Raw genomic sequence first — 17,907 nt, 5'->3', positions numbered from 1 at the left:
CTTACCTTCTTTGTGGATAAGGTTGCCAGTTTGAAACCTTCTACATTATCTCCCGTTGATCCATTTGTGCATGTTTCCTGTTCAAGTTTGCTTATTTCTTTCCAACCAATTGCTCTACCTGAACTAGGGAAACTCGTGTTAAATGCTAAACTGTGTGGTTCTCCAAATGATATCACTCCTCCCTGTTTTTACTTCTACTGTTGGACCACATATTCTGAACATAATCAATACCATCAATACCAGGCTCTTGTCAGGTCAATCACCAAGTGAGTTTAAGCATGCAGTTATCCATCCCTTACTTAAGAAACCAAGCTCAGACATTTCAGTTATGTTTTATTTATACTTATACTTATTTATACTTATATATACATATATATATAAGTATATATATATATATGTATATATAAGTGAGAGAGAGAGAGAGAGAGAGCTCAGCAGGTCCATATGTATGTAAGTCATATGTCCTAAACAGTTAATGCAATACTACTACTGCAAAGCTACTGTCCAAATACTCTGGTCCTAACTGTAACTCCTGAAAATGCATACATCTCATATTTAGATCATACTTAGTCCCTGCTGTTAAAACAGTCTCTATGTAGGTCTTTGTTCCTGTTATTAGTAAGAATGTTTTTGTCACGGTCTGGCTGGCAGACTGTGGGTATGTAGGGAATGAGGACCCAGGCGCGGAGCTCTGAATAACAACAGTGCGTTTATTTACAGTGTGGTAAATATTGATGCACAATTGATCCCCGTGCTCCCCAAGACTCCTGTGTGTGTCTTCCAGTGGCGTCCGTGTTCGTGCTCCCCGCTGTCGTGACTCTGCACACCCTGTGCGTGCTGTCCTTCCTCTCCACGTTCCTCCTGTAGGAAAACAATAGAGGCAGCCGTTAAACACTGACCCCCGGGGGCACACACGATCTGCACCTCCTAAACGCACACTGACATGGGAGACTAACGCAATGATCCCGCGTCGGTGGGAGCTCCAAGACTCTCCTAAGTAGCTCCCCCGATGAGCCCTGATCAGCAGCAGGTGTGTGGCTTCGGGTGTGGCCAGTCCCCTAGCAGGGCCACACCCACCAGGCCTGAAGGTGCCTGTAAACAAGAGTTCAGACACACCTGCACCCATACACACACTCATATCTACAAACATGGAGAAGAGGGGCAGCAACACCAAAAATACATATAATATAACAAGTCCATAACTGCTCAGGGATCGGACCCTGACAGTTTTCTTTTTTTCAACATTAAGATTTAGCACTTGACTTACTGAGTCATTTAATATCTTTACGTTTAGACATTAATATGTTTACATATTTTCTCACTTAACCTAGAAACAATCAGTCACTCTTACTAAATATTATGGATGTCAGATTTTTGTAAATGTGTCATTTTAAATAAGTAGAAAAACTGAGTTGTTGCAATTTATCTTTACATAAATTGTAGTTCACTGTTGATGACTGTGGTGAAAATGCAGTCAGCTTTTAATCTATTGTTGTTTTGACAGGTTCACAGACCTGTGAGCCATTAGGAAAGACAGCTGAGCTCAAGCTACGACAATGCAGGTGAACATCTAGAGAAAAGGGAACAGAAAAGGGATCCTGTACGTCGCAGGTTACAGGATATTTATTGCTATAGATGAGGATCACTGTTAAAAGCTACAATATCAACCCCGAAGCCACACACCAGAATTATACATTAACCCTTTGATAAATATTCATGACGCCCTGCAGAGGTGCTATTACAACTCTCTATCTTTAGTGCAGGTATTGCACGTTAAGTGTTGCCTCAGAAAAGGATGTGGTTTAATGGAGATGAACGATAGTGTGGGGTACGATTTTTAAGGCATCAAAATAAATTCCACTTGTCATGTTGATTTTAACACTACAACACAACATGTGTTTATTTTACTTTTGGGATTCTCACAGTCTTACCTTTAGCCAGAAATAAACTACAGAACTTCATTCAGCTGCTGTGTTTGAGTATTGTGCCTGTTATCTACAGCACCACTTTTGCGTTCCATATACTAACTTCACATGCTGGACATGCTGAGCTCGATTATTTACTTTTCTCAAAGAGAACACTGCAGGTCTGATATGAGCTTGTTCTGCACACGTGGCTCACAGACAGCATTCACACAGTGAACAATATCTCCATTTAATATACCAGTAATTAAAATGTAAATTCTGTAAACCTATATTCAAAGCTTGTACTTGAAGTGAGGCAAGTTACATTTTTTATGAGATTTATTGTGTGAGATTTTTGTTTATAAACAAAATAAATGTCTTTACTTTAAATGAATTTAACAAAAAGTAAAACACGAGATGAATAAAACACTTTTCATTTAGTGTGTGCAAGAAATTCCTTTTAACTTTAAAGATCACTGCTGGAATCATACACAGCAGCTATCCTGTAATAATAAAAGCATAGCTAGGAGCATATAACTAATATCCAAGTAAATCCAGGTTCATTTAGGTTCATTTAACCTCCCCACAGGCCCTGCTTTAAAATATATTCATGGACAGTACTTTGGTGTTTCAAGGTTGAGTTAAAGATACAGTAAAAAAAAAAAAAGCTGTAACATTTCTCAGATTTTACATAAAAAGGCATAACAAAAAGGTTCAGCTGTACTTCTAAAAACATGATACAGATAATGTGAAAACATTTAAGACATATGAAATGTAATCAATATCTCCTGTTACTGTCACTTTGACTCTTAAGTGCTATTTGAATTTTGACTACACCCTAGCTGCAACAGGTGTGCTGTTCCCACTATAGGCACACAGTTATCGTGCATCTACTGTGCAAGTTTGTTAAGCCCCAGCCTTTTACTTCTAAAATGTCACTGAACCACCAGAGAGACAACAGAAAAGGGCAACACAATATTTATGTTTATTAAACAGAACAATTTTGGCAACCAAGGAAAAACAAAAGAAACAAAGACAAGAGAAACTGAACTGGCTGCCAGAATCAGAACATTATGCTTTATATTTAAAAAATAAAATAAAATAAAATAAAATGAATGAATGAATGAATAATAACACATAAATAAAATAACATAAAAATGCCTTTTGGTGTGCTTGGTAAAGCCCCTCTGTTTCTGCATTTGCTCTATCATAAAGCTTTTGGATGTGAAGTTTTAGGAGGTCTAATAAAACCTTTAGGTATCAGGAATTTTATTAGAAATGTGGATGTTCATTCATCAGAAATATAAATGTTGCAATATCCACAAAATCCAACTATACATCTGTGTTATAAAAGACATCATTCAGATGCCACGTTGGTTTTTATCAATTATTGGTTGAAGATTTGACCAGGGAAATTGCAACAAGAGAAACTTATCAAGCTTAGCTCTGAGGAAATTCTGTTCACGAAAGAAGAAAACACTTTAGTATATCAATCAATCAATCAATCAAAGCAGAGATAGATTAGATAGATTATTATATTCTATTCAAATCCAATCTGGCAGCTGAATCAGCACTAACATCAGGACTTAAAAAAAACTCCACCATCATATAAAAAAAACAACAAAAACGAAGAGACATACACTGTAATATGAAGAAACTTATATGTATATGTAAGTTAATTTATATAGTTAATATATTTAAGCTGAGCAGTGGCTCCAACTGCTCAATGTATCTTTCTCACTTAAACCCCTCTTACAAATTCTGGTGCAGACTCTGGGCCTACCTACATGTCTGTGTCCTGAAAACCTCCGGTGGGTTTTGTTTTTATCTAGCAATAAATATTTGTATGTTCTGTATCTCTTTTGTTTCGTCTGTGTCATTCTTCTGTTGTGAAGCTAACTGAGACCTGTTTGAGTCTTTAGGTCCTACCATATTTATTTATAAATGTTTTATAAGGCAAAAGTAGTCCTCACTTTAGATGAGGTCAAACCGAATAATTAACTAACAACTAGTAACTGCCTGAATTAACCATGAATTACAGTATGAAATGAGTATATATAAATTCTCCAGTAACACACTCACAAACAATGAGCTCATATCTTAATCATTATGTATATATAACTGTGTATCTCAATACTTAATTACTTATTTCATATATTGAATTACTTTCTGTATACTAATGCTAAGGCATTACTCATTAGTAAGGAATTGCTGATACACTTACTAATACACTTATTAATGCTTAATGCCTTACTAATGTTTAATGGTGCAACATTATAAAGTGTTGCGCAATATAATAATAATATTAGAAAAGATTCTATTTTATTGAATGTGCTGTCAAAAAACAAAGTGAAGCTGTTTAACAGCCTTTATTAGTTTCTCTTTATTTTTCATTACATTTCCATTAGTTACCCAGTTCATTCATGTCATGTAGTAGGCAGAAAATTCTTCTGAGGCATACTAAATCCCATAAAAGACACAAAGCTGTCTATCCCATTGGCATGCCAAATGCTTTTAGCTCTGCAGCTTGGAGGCCCACCAGTCTCCTTGTGATGAAATGAACGGAACTTTTTGATCAATACCATAGACCATACATATGTATGAGTACGCGCAGAGTAGCAACCTATAAAAGCACATACCATCATTTCTCAAAGTGTTAGTACTGTTGGCAGCAAATAAACAATTCAATTAAAATTTATTTATATAGCGCCAAATCACAACAATAGTCACCTCAAGGCACTTTATATTGTAAGCTAGATCCTATAATAACACATACAGAGAAAAACCCAACAATCAAATGACCCTATGAGCAAGCACTTTGGTGACAGTGGGAAGGAAAAACTCCCTTTTAATAGGAAGAGACCTTCAGGGGAACCAGGCTCAGGGAGGGGCGGGGCCATCTGTTGCAACCGGTTGGGGTGAGAGAAGGAAAACAGGATAGAAGACGTGTTGTGGAAGAAAGACAGAGATTAATAACAAGTATGATTCAATGCAGAGAGGTCTATTAACACATGGTGAGTGAAAAAGGTGACTGAAAAGGAAAAACTCAATGCATCTTGGGAATCCCCCAGCAGCCTACGTGTATTGCAGCATAACTAAGGGAGGATTCAGGGTCACCTGATCCAGCCCTTAGCAAAAAGGAAAGTTTGTGTCATGATCCTGGGTCTTATGACCCAGCGTTTTGAGTTTTAGTTCATTTTGATGTTTATAGTGTATGTTTAAGCTCATTAGATTTTCTATGTTCATTTGCTTATTATATTCCCCTTGTGTTTTCAACCCTTGTGTTAAGTCTCCCTTATCCTTCATGTGTTTTATGTCTGTTTCTTGTCAAGGTCATGTAGTCATGTCAGTGTTTCATTGTTTCCTATTTTATTTTTAAAGAGGTCCTGTGCTTCTGTGTTCTGTTTTGCTCTTTCCCTGTGGGCGTTGTTATGTTCATGTTGTGTCTACTTTGCCTTTCTGTCCCATGTTTCAGGTCCCTATGTTCTGTCTCAGTTGCTGTTAAGTTTACATGTTTTGAGTTCAGTCAGTGTGTTTCCTGTTTTACTTTCACAGTCTGTCCTATGTTAATGTTTCTAGTTTTGCTTCCCTTGTCTCGTCCTGCGTTATTACTCTCCTCCTGTGGCTCATTCCCCCTCGTTATCCCTCTGTGTATTTAAGCCCCGTGTTTCTCTTTGTCAGCGTTGTGTCCTCCCTCATAGCTGTGTGATTTTCCCTGTGGCTCCTTGTGCTTTAGTTTTCCCAGTTTAGTTTTGTATTGTTTGTATTGTCCTCCTACACCAGCAATAAAGCTGTGTTTTTTGAGTTTACCTTTGTCTCTGTGAGTTTGCGTTTGGGTCCTTCCCTTGCCTGCACACAGCCGTACTGTGACAGTTTGAAGCCTAAGTAGAGATAGTGTCTGTCTCCCGAATCCAAACTGAAAGCTGGTTCCACAGAAGAGGGGCATGAAAACTGAAGGCTCTGCCTCCCATTCTACTTTTAAACACTAGGAACAACAAGTAAGCCTGCAGTGCGAGAGCGAAGTGTTCTAATGGGGTGATATGGTACTACAAGGTCCTTAAGATAAGATGGGGCCTGATTATTTAAGACATTAATACATTAAATTAATTATTTAATTAATTGAATTACAGCATTTGTTTGCTTACCAAGAGTTAGTATGCAAGTATAAGTGTACACTAGCCTCTTTAAAAAAAAATTATGACAGTGGGTTCATATATATATATATATATATATATACACCTTAGCTCTAGAACCTTCTAACATTTGGAAAGCAGTGAAAGCAGCTATCTCAAATTCCTGATGGTAAAACAAATGTGTACACGAACGCAAAGAATGTGTGTCATAGAAATACAAAGCAATACAGGCTGAGAGTTGTGTAAGTATCATAAAACAGATTTAAGACAAGCATCTTAGATTCTTTCCACCTGTAGATTCATCTGCAACCAATACTGAAGGGCAAAACTAGCACTGCATTTACACAACCTTTCACAGTCCCGATTCAGCTAGTGTGTGAAACTTAACTTGCCAAGGCCATTAGGCAACATAAGCCACTACTTCCGCACCCACAGCTCCTCTTGCGATACTACTTTCTGTATAGACAGTTCAGCCAGCACTGAAGTCTAAAGGACATGCATCAGTTATAATATTAAATATATCTTAAATATCACCATGTCATTTGTTACATGTTGCAGACTGGACTCTCTGTTTAAAGGGAGGGTCCAAATTCCCTGCTAGCGACTCATTTTTAAAAAATGTTTGTAGAGGCAGTCCATATTGATTTTTTTTCTGTTTTTTTTTTTTTACACCTGTGGCAATTTAAGCATTTTAGGTGTGCAATGTAAAAAAAAAAAATCAAATACCAAGAATAACTTAATCAAATCACCTGATTTTTATCCTAATCTAACTAATAAACTTGAAATGAATAGATGAAAAGAGCTACATCCAGGCCTTGTCCCGTGCCTGATAATGTCCAGCAGTGACTCAGTATGTCCTCCAATCCCTTTGAAACCTTAATCCAACTTGGCAAAAAAAAAAAAATGAGTAAAGACAAAGCTAAAAATTATAATTACAATTTGTAATTCCTGTGGCATCTCAGAATTTCTAAATCTCTAAATCTCTTTTTTTTCTTTTTCATAGTAAAAGATGACCTTTGTCCTCCTCCGCTGTGCTTGGCAGAGGTTAGACATACACCTGTTGTCTAGCTCAGACTTTTTTGCTGTTTCAAATAGTTTTTGCAATCACAGAGGTGACAAAAAAAGTGCCTCTATACTTTCCATCAGTACCCAAGTGTTCAGCATTTACTGTCAACACTATAATTTACGTACTTTCATAAATGATAGTTAATTCTTTTCCCCCCCAATGTCCTTGATTCACATCTTGTTGCAGGGTAGAATAGACTGATGTCTAAGCCTAAGTAAATTACCTTTTTAATGGCATTTCCATTGCATAAACTTTCTGATGATAAATGAGTCATCACACAAAGTTAATTACATTTATTTTTGCAGAATTGCACCAGACAAGTGAGTCTGTACAGATGAAAATATGATGGAATGCGGTCTCTGCAGCGTCAACGATTCTTGTGCTTACTAGACGATCTATAAAACATAAAACATTCAAATTGGTTAAGCATTGCAACCTTAGAGATATAACGATAAATGAATTCTATAAAACATTTTTAGTTGTAATAATTTCATGAATATCTCTGATAATAAAATCCTTTTATACTAACAGTGTTTATCCAGTTAATGAAAGCGGAGACACGGGTGAAGACAGTAGGCTTCTGATAAGTATTGCATCCCAGACCAGACACGAAGCTGGTAATACCGTGCACGTAGTATTTTCCACCATTCAAGCAGTTAAGAGGGCCACCAGAGTCACCCTGGGAAAAAAAAAAGATTTATTATTTTAATTATGTAAAATGATCCTGTATTTCTTTCTGGCAGCATAGTTTTCTTCTTTTTTTGTAGGATGAAACTCACATTGCATCCAGCCTCTTTTCCATCACCACCGCACACCATGTTGTTTTTCACAGTGCTGCCCCACCAGCTAGGGCTGGAGCAGGTCTGATAGTCCACCACAGGAAGGTAGGCCTGCTTAAGCACAGGAGACAGGCTACCACCGGCTGGACAAAATAAAATGGTAAGGTACATTAGTCTTTACAGAAGACACCCAGTTATGACAGTGATATTGATAGGAGATCATACAAACGACTCACTGGCAGTGCGCCCCCATCCTGTGATGTAGCAGGGGTTGTTGTTGGGCAGAATCTGGCCAGAGGGAGGCAGAGAGCCCAGCTGGACATAATTGTTCAGGGTGGCGTCTGAGGCCAGTTTCAGCAGAGCGATATCATTCCTAAGGTAGAGAGTTAACAAAATCTGTTTTGTAAAGCCTCTAAAATTGTCTAAATTGTCTAACTCTAACCAAAATAGTTCTGGGAGGCGAATTATGTTCATATCCTTGACCCACCACATCCATAATGTAACATTCAGACCCCAAATCAACACATTTGCCAAACATAATATTACTTAAAAAGGTTATAAATAGCTACAAACAAACAATTTAAAAAATGCTTAGGAATACAAGACATAAAGGTACTTCTCACCCCTGAGACAGTTTGTTAGCATCCCATTGGGGGTGGACATAAATGGCACTGACAGCTATGATCTGCTCTCTGTCACTGATGCTGTTGAGGTCATGTGCACCAAGAATGACACGAAAGGTCCGGGGGCTGCAATGTTTCAGAAACATCCAAAAACAAACACAACATTGTTAGCAATCAATAAGTTGGATTTCACTGCATTATACTCTTGTTTATGTTTGATTCATGTTGTTTGTTTTTCTTTTAAATCAATAAGCAAATTTTCTTTCAATGTGGCAGTTACAAATGAGGTTGTAAGATTTTTCCTCATGCTGGTGGCTTTATGAAACACGGAAATAAATCATAACTAAGTATTCGGTTAGAAGTAACCCATTAACTTTCAAGTCAGGGGTTGAATTTCATTTTACCCTCTACTGTAGAGGAGTTTATATTGGTTTTGAGGACCCTTGTTGGTTTTCCTTAGTTTTACTATGTCCATTGTTAAACCAGTTTTTTATGTTTGTTTGTTTAAATTTTCTGCCTTAATATTCTGTGAAAATTTTTTTCTGTTTTTGTATTTAGGGTGTGGATACTGTTTTTATTTCTACAATCTAGTCTGACCCTGTTTCTTTTTAGGTCGCTGGTTTCTGTTTCCTTTACGCTTTCGTAGGGATTAGTTTAGTTCTTTGTGTTTCCAGACTTCTAAGATTTCTGTCATCATCCTCTCTCTCTTGAGTTTATATGTCAGTCTCTTTTTATTTTCCTATCCTGTAGTTGTTGTCAGGTCTTTGCATTTAGGTTAGGATTAGTCCCCTTTGGTTATGTCTTGTTTTATCCTTTGTAGGTTTATTTTCTTTCCTATTTCAGTTTTACTTCCTGTCTGTATCCCTTTAACCCCCTTAACTGTGTTCAGTTTTTATCGTGTTCAACTGCCTCCCATTCCCCCCCAATGTGTCTTTTCACCAGTCACCCCTCTGTATACTTATAGCCTATCATCCCTACTCATTCCTACCAGCTGCTGGATTTATGATTGTTCTCTCTTCTGGAGTTCATCAGCCAAAATAAACCCCTTGCCTTTTGTTTTTCAAGCCTACCTCCAGCGCCTTGCATTTGGGTCCTCTTCAGCACTTCATGATAAATGACATAATAAGCCCAAATAAAACTAAAACTCCTACAGCCAAAGAATACTGCGTGAGCCTGTAGTTCATCATTTTGTTACCTGTCCACACAGTGAGCAGCAGTCATAACCCAGCCTCTCTGGATCAGAGTTCCTCCACATGTGTGGTAGTAGGAGCTGCCAGATAGGTACTGAAGAGAGATCTAAGGGAGAAACAGAAATCTCTGTGTAAAAACATTCAAGCTTAATTAAAGTTTAATTTAACAATCTGATATTTTGGCTCTGAACGACCACATGCTTTCATTTTTATTGTGAAAATCAATTGAATGTGTCATACTGGGTTACCTGCCAGGGCCAGGAGTTGGGTGCAGCCACCTCACCTCCTACAACCCTTTGATCAATGTTCATCAGATACTTGGGCTCGGCCAGCACTAGTTAAAAAAATAATGATCAGTTTATACACATTAACAGAAATCTGAAAATGTTATTTGCTTTCATCTTTCGGGAAAAGGAAAAATGATCGTCGCTAAAAGAGTGACTGAGTGAATGTACGGACGGTACAGGGCACGACAGAGAGTATGAGAATAAAACGAGACAGACGGATCAATAATGAATGGTTATATAGCACAATGTCTGCTGTCATTTTCTTACCCAAGGCTGCAAGACTTGTCAACACCAAAAACCTGAGCATGTTTGCAGTCTCAAAACGTCTGTGCAGGAACCAGTGCTGCTTTCCTTCTTTTATACCTGAACTTGACCTTCAGCTGATGTGGAAAAATGTGACTGGTCTTTCCCCTGTGACAAAACCCAGGTGTGTACCTGTGGTCTGTGTCACACAGCGCTATCACAGCCAGTTAAAAAAAACATCCCCTGCTTTGGTCAGTTGAATGTGGTCCAAAATGAACAATGTCACATGGATTGACAGTTTTATTGCTGGATAAAATGAGTCACAGTGGTTCAGAGCAGTTAAAAGGAATACATTTATAAATGTATTCTTGCTAATAGTGCGCACCACACTTATTTTGGGCAACAGCTTACAGAAAAGATATTTTCTCAAAATACTTTTGTCAGAAAAGGAGTGTAAGAATGATTCATTCTGTAAATAATGACAATAAATCATATCATAATGTCATCATATCAGATATGTATGACAGATACGTATGAAAACCTACACTGTTACCTCTCACCCAATGTCCTCAATGATTTATTAAATACAGATCATTCCCATTACAGTGCAGCATGAAATCTTAAAATAAAGTGCCTGATGTAAGAGAGGGCAAGATCTTGTGAAGACTTACATCACAGCATAATCACATGTCCATTTGAACCAGCATGAATTATCAAGTGAGCATGGGAAAGCAAACGGCTGTGGCATCAATGGTGTAATGGCATATTCCAAAAGTACACATTAAAATGGAAAACAGGTTCACTTTTTATCTTCTAGTGTCTAGAATCACCTAGACAGTATGACTGACCATGTTAGTCTCTGGAAAGTAAATCTTTTGTTATATTTTACAATATGTTTTACAACTGTCCCATCTGGTCTGTATATTAATTAAAGAGAATATTTCTAAAGTTAGAAATATAAAGAAATGAAGGATAAAGAAGACAATAATTCGTATTGTTGTTATTCATGCCTAATTTAGTTTTTTGGGGTTTTTTTTTTGTTGAAGCTGTTTCAAAAAAACTGAACTGAAACGAAGCTAAAGGAATACTTGAGTGTGATGTCTAGATGGTACCAATTATTTACTAATGTCAAACTAAATGTAATATTAAAAAGGTAATTTAATTTTGTTTGTAGTATAAAGAGTCATTCATGATTCAGAGCAAGGTAAGCGTATACATTATTTTATAGATACAGTAGAAATATGAACTGTAAAGCTAATTGAAAACAGGACAATATTATGGGCTAACACTAGAGGGGACTAAAGACTAACAAACACTTGGCATCTCTACAAAGGGACACACACATTCCTGGTCATACAGACAGATGACAGATGTGGTCCTGACTTTGCTTTGAAAACCTCAAATATTCATGCAGGTCGATTTTAAATTCAGTCTGTAGTGTAGTGCTAATGCTACTACTGAGATTTTTTAAGAGTTCTCTCCATTCCTAACTCTGTGTTTAAATCCAGTGTGAGAACTGAGGTAAAAGTGATTTCTCTCCCTCAGTTCATCATAACCCCTCTGACATTGAACATTAGAATCACAGATGGATTACTTGATGATTTATGCACAGTAAGTCTCTAAGTAAAATACATATAATTATACTTTTTAAAAGCCTTTTACTTGTTCTGAACTAGTCACGCTGATAGCACCAACAGTAGCTTACTGAACAATAGGAAGGCCTCTGATGTGTCCATATTTTATAAAACAGTCCTTAATTAGACAGAAAGTCATTAAAACTGTATGGATTTTGGATTATTGTCTTATCAGGCTATTAAAGAGATAGCTGTGCTGCCTAGTAATTGAGCTGCCCCCCTGACACACAGGGGAAAGGTCCTAATGCTGTAGGACTTCCTGACCAACAGAGGCTCCACAGTTTCATTATTTTCTCCTCGTCCTTTTCAAACTTCTTGTGTACTCCTCCACCACCCCAACCTTTTCTTGCAGAGGCATAAATCAAACGAGGAGATCAAAGACAGGAAGTACTGGGGATGTGTTAATTAAAGATGTTTGTTCTTGATACAGCTTCCCTCATTAATGAACAGTCGATTTGGTTCCCATAAAGATGTCTCACATACACGAGCAGGAAATTGAGGTTTGGAAAAAAAGATGGATGAGATGCACTGATTGTGCGTTGGGTGTGTGATAGAAAGTTGGGGAGGGCTATCACGCAGTGTAAATGTTGATTATGCCAATGTGACACTATTTAAAAAACTCTTGCCAGACTGGAGCTGACAGATTTAAACATCATTTAAATAGGAAACCACTAGCGTTACTACAACCAAATACAGTTACTCATTCCATGATATTCTGATATTCGGTTATTACTTACCATTGGATAATGAATTTCTGTGAGGAAAGTGAGGCAATACAGTGTGTGACACAGACAACTCAGACATTTTAAGAGCTATATAAAGTAGTTTAAGGTAAATCCAAATAAGCATGAGTACAAAAGTTGCCATTAAAGGCACTTATGACAGTCTGGTGCTCAAATATTTGATTTGTATTCCATCTTTTTGTTTCCTACGGTCCATCATTTTCCTGTGAATTTAAAGCTGTATTTTTGTTTCTTTTTTTATTTAATCAATTTGCACTAGTAGAGCACATGGCAAACACAGCACTGAACATATAAAAAAAGAATAAAACAAAAAAATGTGAATTTCTTGTAAATGAAGTTCTTGAAAGTACAATTACAAAAAACCCCCCCAAAACTTATGAAGAGTGGCTTGTAAGGGGTGAAAACCTTTCTCTCTAAAAAGAACACGGCAGCCTGGCTTAGGTTTGCATGACCTTTCAGTATAGTGGAGACTGAGAATAAGAATAAAAATAAAAATAAGAGTAAGACTAGAGTGTGGATGTTTGCCCATCATGCACAACACCACTTCTGACAAAAACAAAGCATGTTCATACAAACACCTCTTACCAACTGTCAAGCACGATGGTGGCGAGATGATGATGATTTGGGCTTGTTTTTCAGTAACAGTATAACACAGTATCCTAGAGCCAGGAGTGAGGCTGTAATCCAACAGCTAAAGCTTTACCAATATTGTATTATGTAACAAAACAGCAATCCCAAGCAGCAACAAATGTATAGCTGAATGACTGAAAAACAATCAAGATGCTGCAAAGACCCCATCAGTAAATACCTTAAAATGGTCCTGAAGAGAGCTGTGGATTAATGCCCGCAAACCTTAATGAAGTGAAACAACATTGTGAAGAAGACTGGGCCTAAATTCATATTCGTAATCATAGGGAAAAAGATTATTTCAAGTTATTGCTGCTAAAGATGGTTTTACAAGTTACTGATTCATTAGGTGTGTGTAGTGGGTTTTTTTTTTACAGAACTGTACACAATCCTGTGAAAACTGCAGGAGCAGACAGACAGAGCAGACATTTTTGCATCATTGCTTCTTGCACGTGAGCATAGCATTAACTTGCTCTACTAATATTAAATATATTCCCTGAAGTCTTATTGGACAAAGTTTAACAGAGTTATAGTTTCCATTGTTATTTAGTCACTGGCAATGCAGTCCTGTCTTTTATTTTTGTTTTCCTGATGGGCACAAGATTCCTGGGTTGTCTAAGATAACACTGAATTCCTTGAAACACAAAGATTTTACAGAAGGCTCTCTGTGATTACCTACATAACACTCTTGCACTTGATGAACATCTGTCAAGCCCACAAATAAAAACAGAACAGCACCATTTGCACCATCTCACAGCACCTAAGAGTATTAACACTGGTTTGTCTTTCAACTCTTTGTTGTAGTGGTGTAACTTGTTTATATGTAAGGTTTAAGGAGTTGCAGCACTAGATTACTGCAAGGCATAGCACTAATCTATACAGTCTACTAGAGCTGACAGTGTATTAGCACTTCTCCCTGCTGGCCAGGGAAATGTGGAGGGATGCATCAATGCTTCCATGTGTCCTGCTGGGTGACAGCAGTGAAACTGATCCACTGGGCTGTTTGCAACCTTTAATTGCAATTACACCAAAGTGAAAACAATCAATACAGCCTCCCACTACCCCATGCACCCCCCCCCCCCCCCCTCTCTCTCTCTCTCAGTCGAGCTTCCTCAGGAGCTCATTTTTCTTCTCATGTTTCCGTCCTCATTCTTCTCAGTCTGCTCATTTCTATAGATCTGGCAAAAAAATGTGCCTCATAGGCGGTGGGGTAATGCGGTTTATGGGGGCAGGGACAAAGTGGTGCAGCAGTAATGCTGCTTAAGAAAGATGATCTGCTGTGGTTACGAGTACTTGATTGATCCTTTGGAGTATTGTTCATCTATCTCTGTCCTACAGCGGCTGCTGCTACTTTAACCTTTAGCTTCCTGTTCCCTCTTCCGTCTGCTTTGGCCTCAGGTGCTGCCAGAGCGCCAGGTCCCAGGCCTTGGTTGAAGCAGTGATGGGGTCTACTGGAGTGGAAAAGGAGGCTGCTGCTCCAAGCTTCCTTCACAGAGTGATAGAGGGGAAAGGAGATTAAAAACTGACCTACCATATTGCTTCACACTGTGTGTTCTAACAATAGGGTCATTACACAGCCTTCAAAAGCTGAAACCAAAAACCATTAACTGAAGAATAAAGGTTCAACAATATCAAAATTAGAAGACACAGAGGATATCTCACGAAGAAATTACCAAACGCAGTTAGCATTAGCACACAAACTGATTAGCATATTTAAAAAGTGATGCAGTAAGTAAAAAACATTTATGGTTATTTATAGCCGTCAACTGTTTTTTTTTATTATTATTATTTTTAACAAGGAAATCTAATTATAATAACAAACAGTGAACAGGGCTTGTAAAGCTCTTTTGTAATGCATAGTTTTATTGCACTGCATGTTTATACCTGACACTGGTTGACGATATAATTACTCCCAGAGGGAAAGGAGAGGAAAAATATGTCAATTAGTGCATTTTCTAGACTGTCAGCTAGCTTGAATAAGTGTGCTGTGATAAGAGTAACTTTCGTTCGTTTCCAGACTAACATGTCACTACACAAATTGTCAAATTCTTTTGTGTCATTACCATTTTCTTTTGTTCTGTGTTTTGCTTTTAACAATACAAAGGAAGAGATATTTATTTGAATACCTGCTTAATTCGTAAGTTTAGTTACTTACAAAGAAACAAACAGTCTCTAATTCGTATAATAGTTTTGTTTTAAATAGAGAGTGCACGTGGCACCAGGACGCTCTAGGCCGTAGGTCGATGATCGATTTTGTAATCGTATCAGCAGACCTGCGACCATATGTTCTGGACACTCGGGTAAAGAGAGGGGCTGAGCTGTCAACTGATCACCACCTGGTGGTGAGTTGGATCAGGTGGCGGGGGAGGACGCTGGACAGACCTGGTGCACCTAAACGCGTAGTGAGGGTGTGCTGGGAACGTCTAGCAGAGGCCCCAGTCCGCGAGATCTTCAACGCACACCTCCGGCAGAGCTTCGACAGCATTCCGAGGGAGACTGGGGACATTGAGTCCGAATGGACCATGTTCAGAGTCTCCATTGCCGAAGCTGCTGCATTGAGCTGCGGCCGCAAGGTGGTGGGTGCCTGCCGTGATGGTAATCCCCGAACCAAATGGTGGACACCAGAGGTGAAGGGAGCCACCAGGCTGAAGAAGGAGTCCTATTGGGCTTGGTTAGCCTGTGGGACTCCGGAGGCAGCCGACAGGTATCGACAGGCCAAGCGGAATGCGGCTTGGGCAGTGGCTGAAGCAAAAACTCGGGTGTGGGAGGAGTTCGGAGAGGCCATGGAAAAAGACTTTCGGACTGCCTCGAAGAGATTCTGGCAAACCGTCAGACGTCTCAGGAGGGGAAAGCGGTGCTCTACCTGCACTGTGTATAGTGCTGGCGGAGCGCTGCTGACGTCAACTGAGAAAATTGTCAGGCGGTGGAAGGAATACTTCGAGGACCTCCTTAATCCCACTGACACGTCTTCCGAGGAGGAAGCAGAGTCTGGGGATGAGGGGAATGACCCGCCAATTTCGGGGGCGAGGTCACTGAGGCAGTTAAACAACTCCTTGGTGGCAGAGCCCCTGGTGTTGATGAGGTCCGCCCCGAGTTCCTGAAGGCTCTGGACGTTGTAGGGCTGTCCTGGTTGACACGCCTCTGCAATGTTGCGTGGAGATCAGGGGCAGTACCTGTGGACTGGCAGACCGGGGTGGTGGTCCCCATCTTTAAGAAAGGGGACCGGAGGGTGTGTTCCAACTACAGGGGGATCACACTCCTCAGCCTCCCTGGGAAAGTCTATGCCAGGGTGCTGGAAAGGAGAGTTCGTCCGTTAGTCGAACCTCGGATACAGGAGGAACAATGCGGTTTTCGTCCTGGTCGCAGAACACTGGACCAGCTCTTTATCCTCTCCAGGATACTTGAGGGTGCATGGGAGTTTGCCCAACCAGTCTACATGTGTTTTGTGGACTTGGAGAAGGCATTCGACCGTGTCCCTCGGGGTGTCCTGTGGGAGGTGTTGCGGGAATATGGGGTGTCTGGCCCATTGCTACGGGCCATTCGATCCCTATACAACCGTTGCAAGAGCTTGGTTCGCATTGCCGGCAATAAGTCGGACTCGTTCCCGGTGGGTGATGGGCTTCGCCAGGGCTGCCCTTTGTCTCCGGTTCTGTTCATAATTTTTATGGACAGGATTTCTAGGCGCAGCCAAGTGGCGGAGGGCTTTCGCTTTGGTGGCCTCAGAATCTCATCTCTGATTTTTGCAGATGATGTGGTTCTGTTGGCTTCATCGGGTGAGGGCCTCCAGCTCGCACTGGAACGGTTCGCAGCCGAGTGTGAAGCAGCGGGAATGAGGATCAGCACCTCCAAATCTGAGGCCATGGTTCTCAGCCGGAAAAGGGTGGAGTGCCCACTCCGGGTCGGGGATGAGTTCCTGCCACAAGTGGAGGAGTTCAAGTATCTCGGGGTCTTGTTCGCGAGTGATGGGAGAAGGGAGCCGGAGATCGACAGACGGATTGGGGCTGCAGCTGCAGTAATGCGGACGCTGCACCGGTCCGTCGTGGTGAAGAGGGAGCTGAGTGTAAAAGCGAAGCTCTCAATTTACCGGTCGATCTACGTCCCTACCCTCATCTATGGCCACGAGCTGTGGGTAGTGACCGAAAGAACGAGATCGCGGATACAAGCGGCAGAAATGAGCTTCCTCCGAAGGGTGGCTGGCCTCTCCCTTAGAGATAGGGTGAGAAGTTCGGCCATCCGGGAGGGGCTCAGAGTAGAGCAGCTGCTGCTCCACATCGAAAGGAGCCAGCTGAGGTGGTTCGGGCATCTGACAAGGATGCCCCCTGGGCGCCTCCTGGGTGGGGTGTTCCAGGCATGTCCCACCGAGAGGAGGCCCCGGGGCAGACCCAGGACACGCTGGAGAGATTATATCTCTCGGCTGGCCTGGGAACGCCTTGGTATTCCCCCGGACAAGCTGGAGGAGGTGGCTGGGGAGAGGGAGGTCTGGGCCTCTTTGCTTAGGCTGCTGCCCCCGCGACCCGGCCCCGGACAAAGCGGATGAAGATGGATGGATGGATGGATAAATAGAGAGACGGAATACCAATAAAAAATCCAGGGAAAAAGCCACATTACAAAGGTTATAAATTGATTGATCCCATATAATTCTGGCTCCCACAGATTGGCTGTGTGCCCATGTGTGCCC

At 40.2% G+C, this 17,907-nt stretch overlaps 1 protein-coding gene across 1 annotated transcript; it reads right to left on the bottom strand.

Annotated features, from left to right (window-relative positions):
• Nucleotides 1–7,381: 7,381 nt before the first annotated feature.
• On the bottom strand, nt 7,382–10,388 carry LOC146574960 (elastase-1-like). The gene is made up of 8 exons (XM_085275065.1): nt 10,250–10,388; nt 9,944–10,029; nt 9,701–9,801; nt 8,506–8,631; nt 8,119–8,255; nt 7,883–8,025; nt 7,633–7,782; nt 7,382–7,498 (listed from the first exon to the last, which is right to left on the bottom strand). The coding sequence occupies exons 1-8, from the start codon at nt 10,287–10,289 to the stop codon at nt 7,490–7,492; spliced, it is 792 nt and encodes a 263-aa protein (XP_085131191.1). The 5' UTR covers nt 10,290–10,388; the 3' UTR covers nt 7,382–7,489.
• Between the last annotated feature and the right edge of the window lie 7,519 nt (nt 10,389–17,907).

This window comes from Mchenga conophoros, linkage group LG5 (genome assembly GCF_057382185.1).
Source record: "Mchenga conophoros isolate Kocher_MC1m ecotype Shallow Benthic linkage group LG5, M_conophoros_male_GT1.1, whole genome shotgun sequence".
Classification (NCBI taxonomy): Eukaryota; Metazoa; Chordata; class Actinopteri; order Cichliformes; family Cichlidae; genus Mchenga; species Mchenga conophoros.
The sequence above is the reverse complement of the archived record's forward strand: the minus strand, read 5'-3'. Positions and strand labels throughout refer to the sequence as shown.

Coding starts and splice junctions, on each gene's coding strand:
- LOC146574960 (XM_085275065.1), bottom strand. CDS start 10,289: ATGCTCAGGTTTTTGGTGTTGACAAGTCTTGCAGCCTTGG. Junction 10,030..10,249: donor GACAAGTCTTGCAGCCTTGG/GTAAGAAAATGA, acceptor TTTTTTAACTAG/TGCTGGCCGAGCCCAAGTAT. Junction 7,783..7,882: donor GAAAAGAGGCTGGATGCAAT/GTGAGTTTCATC, acceptor TTTTTTTCCCAG/GGTGACTCTGGTGGCCCTCT.